This window comes from Sceloporus occidentalis, unplaced genomic scaffold (genome assembly GCF_023333645.1).
Source record: "Sceloporus occidentalis isolate IW3139 unplaced genomic scaffold, rSceOcc1.0.p SCAF_1, whole genome shotgun sequence".
Classification (NCBI taxonomy): Eukaryota; Metazoa; Chordata; class Lepidosauria; order Squamata; family Phrynosomatidae; genus Sceloporus; species Sceloporus occidentalis.
This window is the reverse complement of record NW_028316981.1, coordinates 53,806,799-53,824,213: the sequence shown is the minus strand read 5'-3', so window position 1 is coordinate 53,824,213 and position 17,415 is coordinate 53,806,799. Positions and strand designations below refer to the sequence as shown.

The window sequence follows — 17,415 nt, the reverse complement described above, 5'->3', positions numbered from 1 at the left end:
AATACCAAGAGGAGTGATTATTCTGTTTGTGACATGATGAGTAACGTTCAAGTTCTTTAAAGATTTTCTTTAAACCCAAGAGATTGTGGTGAGCAGACTATGGGGTGTATTGGACCCGGTTCAAGCTTAACCCCACCCCTTCCATGTCTTTCTTCTGACAGAATTCTAGGAAGCTTCTGGAAAAATAGAGATTTAAGTTGGGCTGCATTCAGAGGGAGGGAAATCCTTGAAAATGGGCAACATTTTGTTTGCGATCAGATTCATGTTATTGGCTTATAGTCATTCCTGGTATCAGTGGATCCAAGTGGGTGCACTTGGAATTAGATTGAACACTGCAATGTTGCTTTCTGATTTCTGGTCTGAATCTCCTTTTTCTATCTGTTCTTTTGTCTGTACGGGTGACTAATGGACCTTCTGCTCTGTTGTGTCTTTCCTGGCAGTATTTCTATGAAGGAAATGACATCAGTGACCTCCCAGTGAACCTTTCTGTGGTGTGGAATGGAAACTTCATCATTGACAATCCCCAGAACATCCAAGGTGAGCTAATTTGAGGGAAAGAATGAGGTGGGGAATCCCCTTGGATATAGCAAGAGTTCCCACACAAGCTGAGCTTTGAGGGCCAGACTGGAACCAATAAATCCTAGAAGTGAAAAACTAAATATATTGCCTATCTGAGCAAAACATCTTACTGAAAGAGAGCAAAGTTTGGAAGAGGCAATTTGAAAGTAATGGGTTTCATATACTATACATTGCCTTTGTTCCTGCCCAGTAAGACATATTACACCTGAATGAAACAGTTGTACTCGAAAACATTTTCTCTGTAGTGTGCTGTCTTTTATGAACATTGCCAGACATTCAGCAGCTCATTGGAGACTAAATGCACATCCTTTCATTGAAATTACTTTCTAGGTTACTCTACTAATGTGACATCTGTGCTAGGAACTATGGATGATTGTTCTGCAGATAAACAAAGCTTATCTAGCAAAAAACAAACAACACTCTCACCACAACACAGTCTTTGTAACTACATAAAGAAACCATGACAATTACACCAACATACATCAGTTGAAATGTGGAATATAGGGATAACCTGGTTTGTGAACATCAGCTAAGATTCTAAAGGGTAGACATCCTATTCATAAACAAATAATAACACTCAGCAGCCAAGACTGGTCACCAACTGAGCTGTGAATAATGACAATCCTGGCAGTAGGCATTGGTCAACTTGGTTGGATAGGACAAGAACACACAGAATGAAGTGGCCTGAGTTCCTTTTCTAGATACTGTCCAAAGTTACTCATGAAGGAGGAGGATCTCTTTAGCAATCCATTTGGATTACTGTAACACATCTTCATAGAGTGGCCTTTTGAAACTTTCCAGAAACTTCACTGGGTCCCAAATGCTGCAACCAGGCTATTGACGAGGTCTGGTTATAGAGAGACATAACTCCCATGTTGCAGCAACTTTACTGGCTACTAGTTGTTTCTGGGCAGAATGTAAAAAACTGGTTGTGAGCTTTAAAGCCCAACACAGCTTGTATCCAAACCATCTGAAACACTGAATCTCATTTCATGAGCCATCCTGAATTGTAAAATTTCTGGGTCTCATCACCAATACTGGCACATTTGGGGAGGACCTGGGAGAAATCCTTCTCCGCATGGGAGGTTCAGTTGGCTTCTTCTCTGATCTCTTTCCACCAGCAAGCAAAGAGCCTTTGCTCTTAACTCGTTGTGACAGAACGGTCTTTTAATGGTGTGCTATGTGTTTTTATGTTTTATACTTTGTTGTAAATGTGTTTTAAACTACATTAACTTGGTGTTTTTAATACAGGTTGGAATTTTATCTGGAATTCTGAAATCTGAAATATCAAAACTTGTTTCATGGGTGGCTGAGATAATAACACGTTTGTATTCTGATGGTTCAATGTACACAAACTTTGTTCCATATACAAAATTATTAAAAATAGCGTATAAAATTACATTCAAGCTATGGTATAATGTGCATATGAAGCATAAATGAATTTTGTGTTTAGACCTGGGTCCCATCTCCAAGATATCTCATTATGTACATATATGCATATACAGGTATTCCAAAATCCAAAAAAAAAAAAAATCTGAAATGCAAAATGCTTCTGGTCCCAAGCATTTTGAATAATGGAGAGTCAACCTATAGAACTGTATGTTTAATTTTTTAAAACTTTGCTATTAGTAAGATTTTGGCTGTACTTGTTTTGATTTGTTGTAAGCTGCCTTGGGTCCTGTGCTGGGAGGAAGCCAGCATAAAAATTAGATAAATGCATTCTGTTCATCACTGTTCTCTTTAATTTGAAGCAGGGATCTGTGTTTTCTTTTTGCAGCTCACTTATACAAGTGCTCAGCCCTGCGTGAAAGCTGTGGACTATGCCTCAAGGCAGATCCACGCTTCGAGTGTGGCTGGTGTGTGTCAGAAAAGCGATGTTCCTTGCGTCAGCACTGTCCAGCTTTTGAGAGCAGCTGGATGCACGCTAGCAATGGCAACAACCGCTGTGCAGACCCCAAAATCATTAAGGTATGCTTGCATGGGGTGGTCAGGTGGAAGTTTGGGAGGGGGAGGGATTGACTTTGTTGGAGGATCATTGGAGTTTCTGGAGTATTTAAAGTGTTAATAGGACAATGCACAGTTTCTGATGTGCATACTATTGTAGCATATGATGCTGCTTGCAGTTGAAAATTCTGCCCTGTAGAAAGAGGCTCTTGGGCTCTTCTTAAGTTTCTTTTGACCTGATTACCCCCACCCTTTCAACTCAGTAATCTAACAAGAAGCCTCTCTTTCCACTGATCCATGAGTGCTCAGTGTACAGGAATGTGCAGAACTAGAATCCCTTAGATAACATCAGTCCCATGACTGTTATGCTATTGTTGAGATTATACGAGGATGCTTGTGGTGAAGAATAAGAATGTGATTCATCAATTAGAGTTGGATAAAACTGTGCTAGTTTCTGTTCCTAACTCTAATCATTTATTTTACCCTTCCATCTAAAACTTTCGTTCCTCCCTTTCAATAGAATGTTCTTCCCCTTTCTATGGAATTGAGATTGGGTAGTCTCAAATGATATTGATGTCTCCCAACAGTTTATTGGTCAGTGCTGGTGAGCACTCTAAAATGAAGAGAGGCCCACGTTTTACAGTGAATGGAAGTGAATTTAGATACAATATTCACTGTGTTACAAGGTGTTTGTTTACAGGGCAGAAAATATGTCTCAAAGCCTTTCTTAAAATAACTGACTATTTGTCTATGCCATAACTGAGTGGTGACAATTACCACAGCAGGAAAGATTGTAGGGATATATTCTTGCTTTGTTTCTATGCTAGTTTCTCTCTTCTCTGATCAGAATTTATGCTTTTGTCTCCATAGTGACCTGACTTGCTTTTGTTGAGACTTTCAGGGTTTACAAGTGTCTCAAACAATGGGATTCTTGTAGAAGAGTAGTGGTTCTGTTTTCTCTCTCTCATTCCCCCATCTCCATTAGGCCATCCTTACTTTTGCCTTTTTAGGACCGACACCTTATCATCCCTCTTCCCAGACAGTTGTTACACCCTTCATTTAATACGATTGTAGATGTTAATGTTAATGTATCAATTAGGCTATGTATCAAGTGCATTGGTAGGGACTGATCAGTAGTCATAATTGATACATTCTTTTTCATGATCTCTATGAGTCCTAAACCTGTGTGGCTGCACCTTTGGAAACTTCTATAGTTAAGTTGACCTTTAGGCAGGAGATCTCCCACTCATGTGCATGCGTAAAACAGAATTTTGTTTTACGGAAAACTTCTTGCCTTTTTGATTGTTACTGTGGTCAAAGGAGAAGCCATCCTGTGCTATTTTAGCCAAGCAGCACATAATAAGTAAAGAGGTGGTACAGGAAAGCTTGGCTACTCTAATGAATTCAGGTCTCCAGGGTCAGATGAACTTCATCCAAGGGTGTTAAAAGAACTGTCAGAAGTAATCTCAGAACCACTGGCAGTGATCTTGGAGAATTTCAGGAGAACAGAAGTCCCAGAAGACTCGATAAGGACAAATGTTGACCCATCTTCAAAAAGGAAAAAAAGAGGATTCAAATAATTACCACCCAGTCAGCCTGACATCAATACCAGCATAGTTGCTAGAACAGATCATGAAGCATACAGTCGGTAAGCACTTAGAAAGGAATGCCATGATCACTAAATATCATCATAAAGGTAGCCCCTTGACATGAATGTCTAGTCATAACTGACTGTAAGGGGTGGTGCTCATCTCCATTATTAAGCCGGAGAGCCAGCATTGTCTGAGGACTGCTCTGGTGGTCATGTGGCCAGCATGACTGTACCAAACGCTGTTACCAGCCCACTTAAGTGGTACCTACTGTATTTATCTACTTGCTTTTGCATGCTTTCAAACTGCTAGGCTGGCAGAAGCTGGGACTAGTGACAGGAGCTCACTCCATCATGCAGCGCTCGGGCCTTGAACTGCCGATCTTTCGATCATCAGAATTGGCATCCTAACCACTAAGCCACCGCATCCCTCTTAGGTTAGTCAACATAGGTTTCTCAAAAACAACTCATGCCAGACTAAACTTACCTCTTTTGATGATAGAGTTACAAGCTTAGTAGATGAAGGGAATGCTGTGCATGTAGCGTATCTTGATTTCAGTAAGACCTTTGACAACAAACCCCCCCCCCCCCATGATATCTGTGCAAACAAGCTAGTAAAATATGGACCACAAAGAAACAGGACATGTTGTTTCCCTTTAACTTTGCTTCCTAAAGTGGTCATCTGTGAACTCACACACTGAGCCTTCCTCCACTCTTGCTCTTGCCTTGCTCTTCCTAGTGCTTGTGCATTTGCAGTAGGCTGGATCTGAAGTGATTAGGTGGAAAAGAAGCAGAAGTGTGCATGTGGGGAGGGGGTGTCTTCTGCTTGAAGGACAGCTCTAGACGTTTTCAAAGATACAGTTGCACAGGCTCAAGATGACCCATTTGTGTCAGCTCACAAATCACCATGCAAAAAAGTAATCTTTACCCATAGATTCCAGAACAGTCAGGTCTTAGTGTACTACCATAGGAAGCAGCAAGGAAGAAGGGATAGATTTGCAAAATAACGTGACTGGAAGAGGAGTTGGGCTTTCTGCTCAGTACTGAAGTTGCTATAGTGGTTCTAGAGAAAAATCATTTGAGTTGAGACTAAGGCCCTGTGCAGATGGGCCTTAAAGGCCAGTTTAGGGGTGGAGTTGAGGTGTAGCGTTTACATGAAAGCATTTTTAGCAAAAAATTACTTAATCAAGGCTTCTCTTTTATCACTCTGGAGTAATATTATACCTTAAAATTTGATCTAAACTTTGGCTTTGCTGTTGTTGTTCTGGTTCAACACACTTGGGAAGTGTGTTCAAATCCATCATACTAATACATGTTTTGTTTAATCTTTGAAAGCCTCTTTTCAAGAACTCTTGCCTCCCACATAAGAATATTGAAGGTAGATGTATAAGTCTGTATATTTTCAGGGTATCCACCCACCCACCTCTGCATCTTCAATCTGCTTTCCAGCCTACATTATCTTAGCTAAGAGGTACATTCTCAACTGGAATGTTATGTATGCAGGCACATAAGAGCCATTCTGAAACAAAATGATAAATTGGCCAAGCTGGTTAGTTTATGATTCATTATCTCATCTTTTGGGCAATGGTTAGATCTTGTGTCCACTTCATTTGGCAGATTTGAAGAATTTGTGCTCTGAAACCAATTAGAAAAAGTGGTTTGTTGTTTGTCGGGGCTGGAGCTACAGTGGGCGCCTGTGTATGTGGAGAGGAGACGGTTCAAGAAACAGTCAGATTTCTCTGCCAACTCCATCTCCCAAGTGCCTTGTTTAACTATGACCTCCCCATACAGTGTGTCAAACAGTGTTGACTTTTACCAAGAGTTGCTGCTCTCCAAACGTGTAGCCCTTGTCAGTTTTGCTGCAGTGGAGGGGAAATCTAACATGCCACAGCAGCCTTTAACATTAATTTAACAATACCAAACAAACGGCCACAGCTCACCAAGCACCCCAGAGGAGCCCAATTTAGGAAAGCTGCAGCTGCTGCTTTAATGAGTTCTGATCCAGGACTTTAGCAGGTGATTGGATTGAATTTAGGTGAGCAGCAAACCCCAAAGCTCAAATCAGTTTGACTGTTATATGAATTCAGAAGCATGGCATGCAATTGCCCAAGGCCTTCTTATAAGTTAACTCATGGAGTGGTCTGTAAGTCAGAAAGCAAGGATAGAAGCAGTCTGTGAACTTTGGATTCCCAATCCATGTTGTTTTTGGGCAAATCGAAATCTCTTGGTGCCTCAGCTATGACTTATCCAGCAGCACAGTCTCTTCGTGCAGCTTGGTCAATGGGATATGATGGTGTTTATAGGGCATTATTTAAAGGATGAAAAATCAAAAGTATTTGATATCTGATGTTACAGACTTGTCAGAAATCTTAATTCACATGCACTTTACTTGTGTACCATCCCTTGCAGCTAGAGGAAATGTGCTTTGTTATTTTCTCTTTATGGAATTTTTCTCTATTTCCTTGATGAAACTTGTATAGATTGATCTACACAGTTCCCATTTTCTGGAGAAAGCAGGGTATCTGATTCAGAGGGCAAATCTAATACAGTGGGCTTGCTGTATTGATGGGCTAGCCATTTTCAGATTGTAGTTCCTACTAGTTGCCCTGCCCCATATTAGCTGGTGGCAGCATGAACCCATGGGTTCATAAACATGGGCATGTGTGCATCATGACCCATTGACTAATATGGGCATGAGCTCCTTAGTTTTTCCTTATCTATAGCAGGCCTTGGAACTAAACTCCTGCAGATGGGAGGGGCCCACTGTATGCCATATTTGGGACATATATTCTGTAGGAAAACATTGCAGGAAAAAAAGGAAAACCCCAGCAAAGAAAGTAGTGCAATGAATTCCTTTACATTCTAATTATTGGAAGGTGTTTTACATGCTGTTCACCCCATTCCACAGATTTTGTCTGGGTTCCAGATATTCTGCTGCTAAGTTAATTCCACTACCTCTGCACATTTTTAGGGTGCTGTGATAATGGGGAGTTGTCCCATTATCTGAGAAGCAGATAACCTTCATCCTGTGTATCAAAAGATTAAATGTGTGATTCGCATTTTAATGAGGCTGAGTATCATAAAGGTGACAAGATAGCAGCTTCCCAATAAGATGACCAGTTGGGCAGAAGCACAAATCTTTGAGATCTTTCTCAGCAGAGGTTACAGAAGCCTGAGAAGAGACTGGAACAGAACTCTAACAAGTGGACACCTGGAACAAGTAGCTCCTGTCCGCTGGTCGAGACTGGACAAAGGAGTCCAGACTCCCAACTACTCCTTGAAGATCAAGGACTACAAATCCCATCTGATCTGTAATAGAATAGACAAATGTATTAGGTAGTCACATCAGGACTTTTAGTTACTTTTCCTGACTTGGCTGAAGTGATCTAATCTGTCTTTAATTTGTTATTATTAATCTTGTGCCTGAAGGAAAGATATCCTTCATGTAAGAGATACAGTTTTGCTATGGAGATTTCTGACTTAGAATAAAGTCTTTTCCTGTTAAAGCACTCTCTCTCTCACTTTCCTCTTTTATGTGCCTTTTACATGACTAGCCCTCATACAGAGTTGGAGGAGGAAGTAAATTGTCTCTGCCTTAATTAGAGATGGGCAGTGCCAGTGGGTCCCAGCAATATCCCATTACTTTGCTTAATGGGAGCATTCAAATCATTATGTGATACTGGTGACTGCATCCCATCCAGCTCAGACAGTAGCAGGAAGAGGGGACTCCAGAGACCATTATTGTATATACTCGACTGCAAGTTGACCTCATGTATAAATCAAGGGCAGGTTTTGAGGCCAGAATTATGGATTTTGATATGACCTATGGATATGTTGAGGGTAAAAGTGAAGGGCATGAAACGAAGAACATAAAGGATGAAGCAAAGGAAAGCCAAAGATGCCAAATAACTTACAAAATCCCAGCAGGCATGACTGTTTGTGCTCATCCTAAAGGCTGGATGGATGAAGAGGAAACTGTAGGGGAAGTGACCAGGCATGGGTGGAGCTAAGAAAATGTGTACATGTCAAAAAGGATGAAAAGGCAAAGCAAAGAAAATGGCAAATTCATTAGCAGTGGCTGTTGCTAATGTAGGGGGGAAATGTACAACATCTGTACATCATTTAGCTCAAAACAGTATGTTTTGAGTAAAATATACTGTTTTCATTGCAAAATGTTTTTGGTTCCAATGACCAGTGCTTTTGAAATCTTTGCAAAAGTCCTTTGCAAAAATCCTAATTGTATTTGACTGTTTTTGTGACATCCTTCTTGATGCCAAGAAAATTTGCAAGTATTCTTTACATTTCTAAGTACTGTATTACATGTGTTTCTTGACTCATTTTTAGAAAAAAAGGATGAAAATATTAATAGTGGTAGTAATAGTAACAGGAACAACAGTGCAATCTGTGTAAAAGCAAACTAATTTGCCAGCTATATCACAATAACCTAAACTCTTTCTCCAGCAAGATTGCCAGAGCCTGTGTATTTTCTAGAGGTTTTTCTTTGTGGGCAAATATGCCTTGGTCTTGATCATATTATTATTATGTCAACAAACTATTTTTTAAATGAGAAAGCTGCAAATTTCTGAGTACCACTCTACCTGGGAAAAGAACAATATAGGCTGTGTATAGAGTTATAGACTACACTGCTAGGCCAGTTAAGAAATATGAAATTGATTTTGCTAGGTACTTGTGCTATTTCAATCCATGGTTGGTAGCCACTGGCGAGGCCTTTTTTTCTTGGAGTCTCTTTGGCTTTGGGTTGCCAGTGACCCAAAACAGAGCTTTTTCAGCTGGATGCTATTAATCCTCTTTATCACTTGCAGGTGTATGCCAAGCACCCAGGGCCAGCAAACTATGGTGTAAAATTGCCCATAATTATCTTGTTAGTGGCGATGGTGGGCCCATACCGCATTGCTCATCTGTCATCATGCCGGTGTATGTCAAACCACACCTGTCTGCTTTATTGGAAATCATCCTAACAAATGAGGCATATCGTGCTCTGCTGGGGCTTCCCTCCCTTCCCAGCTGGTGCTGGCAGAAGCCTTTAAGCTGGGATACACCAAAGTTGGAATGGGAAGAGAAGTCCCAACTTACAAGGGTTAATTGGTATCTCCATTATGGGAAAGGCTTAGGAAGGATGACTTTCCTGCATCATAGCATGAAAGAGAAATAGTAGTTTCTACATGAATGCCCAGGGCTAGTCAAACAAATGGCCAGAAAATGTCAGAGATGACACTCTGTGCTATCCTAGAAGACAGTCAGTACAATGATTGCAAGCAAACTATCTTAAGGCAGAAAAGTCCCACTGTTTCCATTTTAATGTCTGAGTGCTATTTGTGTGTCTTACTTTTGAATCAGAAGCAGTATGGTTTACTGACCTGAATTACACCCGTACACTGGTGATATTGGCTTGAACCTTTGTAGGACTAGCTAAGCAATCTGAATATTTCAAACAGATGGTTTGATTGCCCTGTAGTTTGCTCTGTTATTATCTTTTTCACAAAAGATGCATACTTGAGGTTTCAGTTTTGCTCTTTGCCATGAAAAATCTCCCAACGTACATGGCCTAAATATTTTCTTGGGTGGTAGGGTAGCAAAGTGGCACCGAAATATTAAGTAATGCACAAGCTATCCCCACAAAAGGGATCATAACAACCTATTTTAACTGACTAGGAACAGGCTGCCTCAGTTCTAATCACCTCTTTAGTTTTAGTTCTGGGTATTAGTTGAGCTTAATTACAATATGTCTGAAGACCTAGAAATTCAAATATATTGATAAATAATTGGTGCATAGCCAGAAGGGTACTGTGACATGGTGTTATGTCAAGTGAATTACCTGGTGACAGTCAGTTCATGAATCCACTAACTGGCTCCTTTTGTTCTTTCCTAGCTATTTCCTGAAACAGGCCCCCGTCAGGGTGGTACTCGCTTAACCATCATCGGTGAAAACCTTGGTCTGAAGTTTGAGGATATACGCAGTGGTGTACGGGTTGGCAAAGTGATATGCATTCCCATTGAGAGTGAATATATCAGTGCTGAGCAGTGAGTATCCTACAATGAGGAGTGGCAGTTAGGATGTGTAAAGAAATGGGATCTAAGAATATTGCACTACATATACATCACCCTCCAGCTCTGCTTTCTAAGCGATGTCATGAGTTGGCCCTAATCTCATTTGACTATAGCTGCTATTTGATTATTGAGATTATATTTTATTTCACTATAAGAGGAAGAAATGGTGAGTACAGTGGTCCCTTGTTATACGCTGGGGTTTGGTTCCAAGATCTCCTGTGTATAACAAAATCTGTGTATGCTCAAGTCCCATTACATATAATGACATAGCAAAATGGTGTCCCTTATAAAAAATTGAAAATCAAGGTAAATTTATACTTTTTTGGAACATTTTCAAACCGTGTATGCTTAAATCCGTGTATAAAAAATCCGTGTATAAGAAGGGCCGACTGTATTTCTACTTTACGGGCCTCATGGTCCTATAGTGGTCCAAACATCCTCATCACCTTATGTTGACTAGCTTGCGCAAGAACCATTTCCAGCTGTAGAAACAGACAGTGTAGACCAGCAGGTTGAACTTGGACTAAATTCAAAGCCCTTACTTTTCTGTAATAAATTTCTTTTATTGGCTCTTGGAGTAAATTTTCACTCACCCTACTCTACCTCACAGACAGTGTTGTGATAATTAAGTGTGATGACAAATGCTTGGGGCCTCTTTGAGAAAAAAGATGAAAAAGAGACAAAAGATTCATGGGAGGTGCCTAGAAAGAAAGAAGTAATGCTGCCAGATAGACCTCTGCATTTAGTTCCAGAAAAATCAAGGAATAAGGCAAAGCTAAAACAACATTTTTGTCAGAATGATTCTTCTGGCTTTATAGTTCACTGGTAGGAAATAGTGAGCAGCTACACATCAGTCACTTGAAGAGTTCCAAAATGAGGACCTTTGATTTGGAAATTTTTTCCACCTTTTATAAAAAAAGGTGAGGGTAGGAAGACACTTTGTCAGAGTGAGAATGAACTTTTAAGTCCCATTCTGGATGTTTTGAGTGTACCTTCTGTCTTCTCAACAAAGTCTTAATTATATGTTGGGAGAAATATGCTCTATCTAAAGCTGATCAATTCTGGCTAGCCAGCTGGTAGGATAGCTTCCTTTCTCTCTGTGTAGTCTTCTTTGTTCTCCTGTCTTAGCTGTGCAGGCTGTTCTAGTTAAAAATTATGTATATACTTACAGAGCAAGTTCAAAAAGAGGATTTAATAAGAGAAATCAATTTATGAACATTTGAGTGCCTTTCTTTTCATATGCAAATAGCAGTGATATCAAAAGTGCTAAGCCAGAAATATATAGGAACGCTTGTACTGTTTTCATGTGTCAGCTGTGTTTTAACACATACTGCTATAGGAATGGAGGAGGAGAGAAAATAGGGGATTCTTTATTGTTCTTCTTTATTTTGTTAAATTTTAATTGATTTCCTACTGAGTTGCGTGTTACACCACTGGTAATATTTTATATATTTGCAATTTTAATTTGCCTATTGTTCAAAAAACCAATTTGATATGTGCTGAGAAATCACTTCTTGAAGTTGTTAGATGACATTTAATTAAAACAACATCAGCTTGTCAAAGTGCAGTGACAATATTGGAAGGAAGTACTTGTCCTTCCTATAAATAAGAGCACAAATACTATCTTCTTGACTTGACGATGTGGCCTGAGATCCGCAGAGCAGTTATGCTAATATCTGCATATGTGTTACAGAACTATCTGTTTTTCCTTCTCTAGGATTGTCTGTGAGATTGGAGAAGCCAGCCCAAGCAAAATCCAAGATGCTCCTGTAGAAGTGTGCGTTAGAGACTGTTCACCCAGCTACAAGGCAATAGCTCCAAAAAGCTTCACTTTTGTGGTAATCATGTATTAATCATTTGCCTAGGGCATCTCTTCTTACTCTGTTTTCCTAGTTTTTCACTTACAGGAATCTCCATATGTGCATTTGCTTTGATTTTGACAGACTCCCACTTTCTCACAAGTGACACCAGCTCGTGGCCCTCTCTCTGGGGGCACCTGGATTAGCATAAAAGGGAAACATCTCAATGCAGGAAGTGACATTGCCGTGACCATTGGTGGCCAACAATGTGCTTTTTCATGGTGAGATGTCTTGTTTTGTTATACTATAGATAAAAGAATCAAAATTGGTGGAATGCACTGAGCTATGTGTAGATTGAGAGTGACTGTATTGTGTGGTGTGTATGTTTGTGTTTTATAAAATAAAGTACCACTCCTAATCAGCCAAGCAAGCACTCCAGTGTATGATGTAGAATTTATTTTCAAGATTCAGGGTGTTTTTTTTAAAAAAGAAAACCATAGACTGCAAATTTCCTTTCTTTCTAAAAAGCACAAATCCCTGAACCATGAAGTGGATAATTTTTAGATTAGGGATGATAATGGAGCGGTTCTTTAAATATTTTTGTGCAGTAATTACTGGTTATCAGCCTTAATCGCTGCTGTTTGCAGCAGCCACACGATGGGGAACGCTCCATAGCTATGTCGGCTTCGACAGCTGTTTTGCTTTCTTTCTCTTTTTGTGTTAACTGATAATTTTAGCAGTGCTTCCTTGAGAGAGAGGGAGATAGGATAGCACATGCAGAGCATATCACCTTATTTCTAGATATAAAATATGAACAGTTGAATGGGGACAAGACTGAATCCTTCCCAAACAGGTCTTGACTGCCGTTTCTCCACACGTGAACCCAGGGGTTATATCCATACAGGATTTGCACTAAATGTGACTGATTACTCAGTTTTTCCTTAGTACTACTTAGCTTCTACTATAATTAACAGGAAATTTTTAGTCTATCCTATCCTACTTTTGAGTGGTTTTCCTCCACAACAAAGCACCTTGGACAATCCTATATGCAGTTTGTGTCCTATCCTTGCTTTTAGAGACAAAATCTTGGTGTGCATATCTCTGTATTGGACCAAATTCTTTCTGTCCTTACAGGATTGGTAAAGAGAGAGAGAGCCTGGGCATGAATGTGGTAGCATTCTCCAATATTTGTTCTCCAATAGGCAACGGCCATTCATTTTTGTGGTTCTTTCTCTGTCTTCTTCCTGCACAGGAGAAATGCTGGCGAAATCCGGTGCAAAACACCACCTGGCCAAATCCCAGGGGAATCTCCTATCCTCATCCATATAAACCGGGCTGTACTTAGTAGTCCAGATGTGATGTATTACTATACTGAAGACCCTACTGTTCAGAAGATAGACCCTGAGTGGAGCATCAACAGGTAGAATTTAAGAGATCAGCAGAAGAGAAGCAGAAGGGGGATGGATATGCATATATTTATTTGCTTGCTTGCTTGAATCCCCCGCTCTGGAATGTTGATGTAATTAGGCAGACTTTCCATTTTATTAAGACAACAGAGTCTGGGAATACCATAAGACATTTATTATAGCATGAGCTGTCATGGATTATAACCCACTTCATCAGACACATGGAATATTATCCAGAAATTCACACACACACCACAAGTAGACAGAATAGGGGTGGGATTGTAAATAGAGATGTCAGAAGGTAACTAAATGCAGAAAGTAATGACATTGACAGTTACACTTATCAACAGTAGCCATTCATATAACTGTTTATAACATAAACATTTGTAGTGCATATACTGTGTGATAAGGGTCCATTGTAAAAAACGAACTATGTTTGGACTATGAAAATCCATATTATAATAAATTGGTTAGTTTTTCATATACCACCAGACTCCATTGCAACAGACCAACACAGGCCTCAAACAGACAGCCACCGTTGTTCACACTAGGACTGCGGCAAAACACATGCACCCAATCTGGGCCACCACCGCAGTCCTAAACCCGGCCACCAAAAAGGAGTGGATTTTTTCAACTCTTTTTGGCCCGGCTCTTCTGGGTTGGATCGTGTATGGTGTGGTGCGGCTTGTGGCCACATTCAGGGCGTGCGCTTTGTAAACATCACGGCTCCATGGCGGCCATTTTGGTCCATCTACTTGAGGCCACAGTTATATTTTTGGAAAACATCGTTTTTATAAAATTTACTATAGCATGGCTTTCTTCAGAACATAACTTCCCAATACCCATTGCAAGAAGTGTGGTGAATTGAATCGTACTGCCACATTTAAATAGAGAATAAAATGCAATTAATGAAAATTTATTGGTATCCCTGTTCCAACAGTCTAATGCTTAATAGGAATTGTTACTAATATTAAGTCTGCTAAATCAATTAAAATCCCCAAAAATACTCATTTGCATTTGCCAATTTATGTTCAGTTTATAATAGAGGAGGCTACTTAGTAACACATTTGTGAATGTCTACTTTGCTGTATCCCTTTCAAGCAGTAACGATTATGCCTGTTAATATGTTTTGTAATGCAGCTTGTGCAGTGGGGCTTTGATTCTGGTGCAGACTTTCCCCAACAATATAAGTATGAAATAACAATTGTGAATTCTAACTAAATCTGGTGATTTACATTCCAAGATTAAGGGGTACCCAGATTAGGTAATTTATCAAATAAATTTTGGCCAGATGGAGATCCAAATAATAACTGGAAGGAATGAAGCTCTTTCATCCTGGAATGTAGTGTCAGGTAATTCATGTCATTAAGGTTGCAATCCTAAACCCACTTATCTAGGAGGAAGCCCTAACAGTGTGGTTTACTTTTGGGTATCACATGTAGAATTGTGTAGGTCTGTCTTTGCCTATTTGAGGAACCTATGGTTGTATAGGAAGGAAACTAATATCTGGTTTAATGCATTGGACCATAGCTTGTGGGTGCAGAGGGATGGACAGATCACTCTATTTTAATTTCTGATTTTTCAAGTTTTAAATTCAGTTAATTCCATTTTGACATCAGTTTAATTCTTTTTAAAAAATACACAAACATGTGCACTGTTTTGCATGTAACTTCCCGTGATATAATACATTTTACACACTTTCTCCTGATCATGCATTTTGTACAATTTTTTTTTATTACTGGACAACTATATCACAAAATTCATAGAATTGTTAATTTCAAATGATAATTATATTACGATTTTCATATTTGTTCAAATGTGTGCATTTTAGTTTATTTTATATTCAAATGTAAAAATACTATTTTTTTCTGTCCTACCTGCTCTGAGGGCTGTGGAGGTTGTGGTACAAACTGAAAACCTAGTGCTGCATTACACCATTTATTTTTCCGGGGGGGGGGGGGGTTGGGGGGGATGAATTACACTACTTGGTAGTTAGTGATATCTGTGTGCAAAATTAAAAAGTAGGGCCGGAACAGATGTGTGGGAAGGAGCAGCCTCAGTCCGCTCTGGCCAGAATCAGGTTGGGACTGTGCCAGCTGCATGGCCCAATCCCAAAGCAGGTCAACAGACAATGGCTCCCAACTCATGCCACCAAGAACCAGATTATCCTGGTTCCTTTTTGCTCTGGTCCAAAGGACCGGAGTGTGGCATCAACATAGATTTGGGCTGCTTTGGAGGCGTGCATCATTTGAACACCACACCTCCAAAGCAGCCAGAAGCCGCTTCATTTGGCCTGTCTGTTCCAGGCCGTAGTTTGTGTGCCAGAAGCTGTGTAATCTTTTAATACCAGAGAAGATAGAATTAGATCGGGGCTTTGGTGCAAAGCAGGGAATAACACTACACCATTTCCTTTTGCATTTAACTGGTTGGGCAGAGGGACATTCAGTGTGTATGCTTTATTTTTTACTATGTGTTGAATCTTATAGCACCTTTGTGACTGATTAAAAGAAAGAACCAGTAGCATGAACTTTCGTAGACTTAAGTCTACTTCCTCAGATGCATGCTTATGTTATCAGTTTATTCCATTTAGTCTCAAAGGTGCTACAGGATACTTTTGCAAACTGATTTTCCAGACTAACACAGCTCTGTCTTTCAATTCTACTACTGTGTACTGTATTTGTTTATAATTGTTTTGAATCAGTGTTTTAATTGAATTAGTTGTTAATGGTTCTTTAACATTTGTATTATACTGTATATTGTTTAGGCTATTTTGTTTTAACTTGTATTGTAAGGTGCTTTGGGTCCCACATTGGAAGCAAAGTGGAATATTAAACAAACGAACAAATTTCCACTCCTCAACTGCTGTTTTCCCTAATGCAGTATTCATTCATTCATTGAAAGCATTTTTCTCCCATCCTCCAGTCAAAAAAGCTTCTATATCAGGTTATCCACAGTCAGTAAAGACAATTGTTGGTTGGCATCTCCATTAGAAGGAAGTACAGCTGATGGCTTGATCACAGTTCCTGTGCCTCTCCTGTGTGTTGGTTTCTCTGGCCTGTTACAGACTGCCAAAATAAAGCTGCTTCGGGTCTCTTTGGAGGTATGCTATTTAAATGATGCATGGGTCCTAAGAGTCCGGAGGTCGTGCCAAAGCCACACTCCATTCCTAAGCACTGGAGTGCAGCTTCTGGATTCTTAGGGTGCATGAATCATTTAAACAACATACCTCCAAAGAGACCTGAAGAAGCTTTATTTTGGCAGTCTGTAACAGGCCTCTGTGTTCTTTAGAATGCTAGTGCAGATATGGTAGGAGCTTGTTGTCCTGAGATTCTCTCTTCTAAACATAGTCAGGATCACAACAGGAATTTTAGTGTACCATGGAGATGAATGGAAGCCAGAATTGCTCATTTTAACTGGTTGTCCATTTTTACAAGTCACTCTCTAAAACTGGTCTTGTCACTGGTTTTTAACTAATCTAAAGATAAGAGACAACATGCAGGTTCTAAAATATTGGTGTAGAAATGGCTGTCTAAATTGTTGTATGCAGCCTGCACTCACTCCATTGTAGTCTTTTCGTAATCCCTCTTCTTTTTTCCTAGTGGCGGAACACTATTGACTGTGACAGGCACCAATTTGGCCACTATTAAGGAACCCAGGATCCGAGCCAAATATGGCAGTGCTGAGACAGAGAATGTAAGTGAGCCTTGGGCATTCTGATGAACAGACAGAAGTTTTTAAGAGAATTCAAAATCATGTTTTGAATTGACATTTGCACATACGTATACTACTTTCTCCCTATTGTTTTATGAAATTCAGCAGCCTTCCTACGTTTCTTAAATGCTACAGAAACCTCAGGAAACTGTTTACCAGAAAGTGGGACGATTGTGCATGCTATGGGCAACAGTTCATCTCTCATATCACCTTCAGCACTTTGGGCAGGTGGGGGAAGATTTGTTGTGCACTTCCCACAAAGGATGCCATGCCTTTTTCGTGGGGGAATAAATTGTTACTGGGAAATTTTGTAAGGGAA

The 17,415-nt window shown here is 39.9% G+C and overlaps 1 protein-coding gene across 1 annotated transcript in view; it reads left to right on the top strand.

Moving 5' to 3' along the window:
* Positions 1-17,415, top strand: part of PLXNA1 (plexin A1) — a 395,300-nt gene that overhangs the window by 298,023 nt on the left and 79,862 nt on the right. The window contains exons 11-17 of the mRNA XM_089521294.1: positions 441-537; positions 2,357-2,547; positions 10,002-10,153; positions 11,898-12,018; positions 12,124-12,260; positions 13,232-13,399; positions 16,985-17,078. Of these exons, the coding sequence (XP_089377420.1) occupies positions 441-537; positions 2,357-2,547; positions 10,002-10,153; positions 11,898-12,018; positions 12,124-12,260; positions 13,232-13,399; positions 16,985-17,078 (960 nt within the window). The remainder of the gene's footprint in view (positions 1-440; positions 538-2,356; positions 2,548-10,001; positions 10,154-11,897; positions 12,019-12,123; positions 12,261-13,231; positions 13,400-16,984; positions 17,079-17,415) is intronic.